The following is a 3,533-nucleotide window of genomic DNA, read 5'->3' as shown; positions in this document are numbered from 1 at the left end:
AAACAAAAAAAAAATGTATAAATTTAAAATTAGCATAAATAACTACTTAGTCATGTCAATAAAATTCCTACTATTATATCTACTACTTATGTTTTCAAAACTCGCTATTAGTAAATTCCTACTAGATAGTTTTTTTCTTCTTTTGTTGCAAAACTCTCTACTATTCAATTCTTACTTTTATGTATAATACCTATGCTTTCAAACTAGAGCTAATGATCATTAAAATTATTTTTTTTCACAGGGATATTAAATAGGAGATTTATATGAAACAATTTAGAATTTTGTACTCAAAGAAAATGGGAATCTATTATATTGGTTGAAGTAGTCTTTGTATGGTTTGGAGTACTCACCTTAGATGTGGTACTAGAAGTATAAATATTTAATAATTGAATCTTAGATTTAGAAGGATTAAGATAGATTATTTTGTTTAGTTTAAACTTATTGATGATTAGCTACTAATCATTATCTTATTTATCGATGACATTGTCTTATTTATTGATGACATGTTGCTAAATTTTCTACTATGTCATTGCAATTTAAATATCAAGCGATAGAATGTTAAAATTGATGTACTATTTACTTATAAATTTATATTTGGTGTTATTTTGGATAATGTTTCATATTATCTTTTGAAACAATTTAGTATAGATAATTTATTTTGGTGTGGGGATACTATGGACCTTTCATCTTCTCTCCCTTATTTTAGTTTAAATTTTCTACTATATCATTGCAATTTAAATATCAAGTGATAGAATGTTAAAATTGATGTACTATTTACTTATAATTTTATGTTTGATGTTATTTTTAGCCAACACCTTTTAGAAGATATAATTTTATTTTAGACGTAATTTTTTAAATTTAAGATCTCAACAAGATTATTGAAAACTTTTGAAACCCTTAAAAACCCCTTAGAAAATGATAGAATGAGCTAAGAAGAATAAAAGTGATAAAGGATAGAAACCCTTAAAGAGTCTAGACCTTTAGCATACAGATAAATATCTATAGATATAGATATACCATGATTACAGCATAGAATAAGGAGGTCATGGTGAAAGGCTAACAACAAAAGTTACTTTGATCATTGCAAATTGTAACGTGTATTATCAGTTCACAAAGGATGAAAAGTCGTCGTACTTATTAGCTTCACATGGCACATAAATATAGTAGTAAAAGGTCGAACGATGCAGATATTTTGTATTGGTTAAACAGTACTCCATTTTGTTTTTAAGCAAAAGGTGCATGGCATCTAAAATGTATTAAATATTTACAATATTCAAAAGCCATATTGACTGGATTTACAAAGACTATAAACTGATCATGGTATGGTCATTTTCAGCAGAGCATCCCAACGAAGAACCCCATAATCAAACCCTCAACCAGTAAAACTGGATCATAGTTGGAATTGTTTTTAGTCACAGAGTTATTTTTTATGTGAACGGAATATATTAACTGGATGATGGATTATGGACTAAAACTCTAACACAATCAAATTCAAGAGCAGGATGTATAATGCTCAAACTATAACAACGGACACAGGGTGATTTAGGCATTGACAAAGCGACAATCTTTCCTGATTTCTCCATTATTTCCAGTGAGAGGATTGTTCTCAGAGAGAATGGTAAGTGCTCTGGAGAATTGGGAGAAGAAATATTGGTTGTCTTGGGCCATCTTTTCCACATAAGGGGAGGTTCTGGGATCCAAGAGCAGCTGCTGATCCACCACCAGAAGGCCTTTATTCTTCAACAGATTTTTGTAATAGTTGTTATCAAACTTCATTGGTGTTCCATGATCGTTACGTGCATAGACGACGGCTTGTGGGTCTGGATTTGTTGTTGGGCAGCGACCTTTCAAATACACAGCGTACTCTGGATCCAGAGTTGAGTCCACATTTGGGTACAGCCTGTGCACCAGGTTCTCACAGTGTGTTCTTCCAACCGTGTGCGCCCCTGTTTTGCAAAACCATTTTCCTTTAAAAAACAGAGCATCCCATCATGATTAAACTAAGATCTAATCTACTGAAAGAATTCTTTAAAGATAATCTAACAAAGTTGTATGACTTGTATATATGTAATATGATTAGGCTGTAATTAAAATTAGTGAAGTTGGTTTGTAAAGAAGATGAAATTTGGATTGGACCAATCTCCTATTGAAGGAACGCAGGTGAATGGATACGGTCGATATGGGTAAGGATGTTATAATTTGTCAAATCATCTATCAATATCATAAAAGTTGAGAGAACAAAATCACACCTAAAAGAGCAACAACTCCTTCTGCATCGATGCCTATGGAGTCAAATCGTGATAGAACAGTTGAGGCGCTGTCATTATGCAGTGGAATGTATTCGTCCACCACTGCTGCACTGCTCTTCTTGCTGTCTCTCCTCCCTGTTTTCAATTCTACACGAGGCCCTCCTAACTGCAAGAAAAAGTTATTCAGTTCAGACAGATGAAATCACTCACTCGAGCATTATCAACAGATTAGAGATATCAGATTGATCATATAGCATGCACTTAAAGTGAATCCAAGAAAGAAAAATGGGCACTTTCACATAACTTTGTATTCTAGAAATTGATATTGGTGCTTTTTAATTTAATCCATTCACGAGTTGTTCAATATACTGGAAGAGATTAAGCATCCCAAAGCAAACCCAAATGAAGAATAAAAATCCATTCACCATGACAACTCCATCTCTAGCAGAAAGAGCAACAATGTCAGCACAGGAGACAACTCCAGGGCACTCCTCCTCAAGTGCACTCTTGATTGCATTGACATACTTGAAATTCCTCATTCCAAAGTTTCTGTCAGATGGCTTCTCAGACATCACACTCCCAGCCGTATCCAGCAGAACCGAAGCATCACAAGACTGCATTCAGAGCAACACCATTATGATTAAACTCCAATTTACAATTAACCCACTAAAAGAAAACATACTCCACAGTAAAAGATACCTCGACCATGCAATCATGGAAAATAGCTCTGAGCCAGGAGACAGCAGTATTTCCATGTTCTTGATAGAGATTATACACTTGCTCTTTCACAATATCCTCTGCTCTCGGGCACGAGGCTGCATAGTAGTTGCTCTTCAGTTCGCTGTTCTGAGCCAATGAAAGCGGTGGCCACAGTAAAATCACAACGAGTGCGAGTGACACAAAAGTAAAACATGCATTGCTCTTGTTAGCCATTATCTTTACCTTCACTCTGGTTTTCCTTTCGTTGATGAATGCTGTGTATTTAAAAGCAGTGGAATATCATATTAAATTCGGTGGACACATAATGGAATAGAACCGGCCGAGCCCTCCATGTTGACCCGCGTGAAATATCCGTGAACACGTAAAGCCGCCGCGCTAAAGACGATTATGTACTTCGAAAATGCCCCCAGAATTCCAACTTTCTGATTCGGAATTGTGGTATAGTTGAGTGGGAAATGTAGGTGCTTATTGAAGGTTTTATAAATAGTCAAAGCATCCAACTTTCACGTGAATAACCAGTACGAACTCGTGACCATATTAGACTTTTCGAGTTAAATGTAATGA

The 3,533-nt window shown here is 34.8% G+C and overlaps 1 protein-coding gene across 1 annotated transcript; it reads right to left on the bottom strand.

Moving 5' to 3' along the window:
• Nucleotides 1–1,201: 1,201 nt before the first annotated feature.
• On the bottom strand, nucleotides 1,202–3,241 carry LOC131076841 (peroxidase 21-like). The gene is made up of 4 exons (XM_058014177.2): nucleotides 2,949–3,241; nucleotides 2,675–2,863; nucleotides 2,250–2,415; nucleotides 1,202–1,946 (listed from the first exon to the last, which is right to left on the bottom strand). Exons 1-4 carry the CDS (start codon nucleotides 3,180–3,182, stop codon nucleotides 1,543–1,545), a joined length of 993 nt encoding a protein of 330 aa, XP_057870160.2. The 5' UTR covers nucleotides 3,183–3,241; the 3' UTR covers nucleotides 1,202–1,542.
• Between the last annotated feature and the right edge of the window lie 292 nt (nucleotides 3,242–3,533).

The sequence above is a fragment of the Cryptomeria japonica genome, chromosome 10 (genome assembly GCF_030272615.1).
Source record: "Cryptomeria japonica chromosome 10, Sugi_1.0, whole genome shotgun sequence".
Taxonomy (NCBI): Eukaryota; Viridiplantae; Streptophyta; class Pinopsida; order Cupressales; family Cupressaceae; genus Cryptomeria; species Cryptomeria japonica.
This window is presented reverse-complemented; position numbering and strand designations above follow the sequence as displayed.

What these genes read in the sequence shown, in the direction of transcription:
- LOC131076841 (XM_058014177.2), bottom strand. Translation starts at nt 3,182, where the DNA reads ATGGCTAACAAGAGCAATGCATGTTTTACTTTTGTGTCACTCGCACTC. An exon ending in TCCATGATTGCATGGTCGAG is followed by an intron (nt 2,864 to 2,948) that starts GTATCTTTTACT and finishes CTCTGAATGCAG; the next exon opens with TCTTGTGATGCTTCGGTTCT. An exon ending in AGGAGTTGTTGCTCTTTTAG is followed by an intron (nt 1,947 to 2,249) that starts GTGTGATTTTGT and finishes TTTGCAAAACAG; the next exon opens with GGGCGCACACGGTTGGAAGA.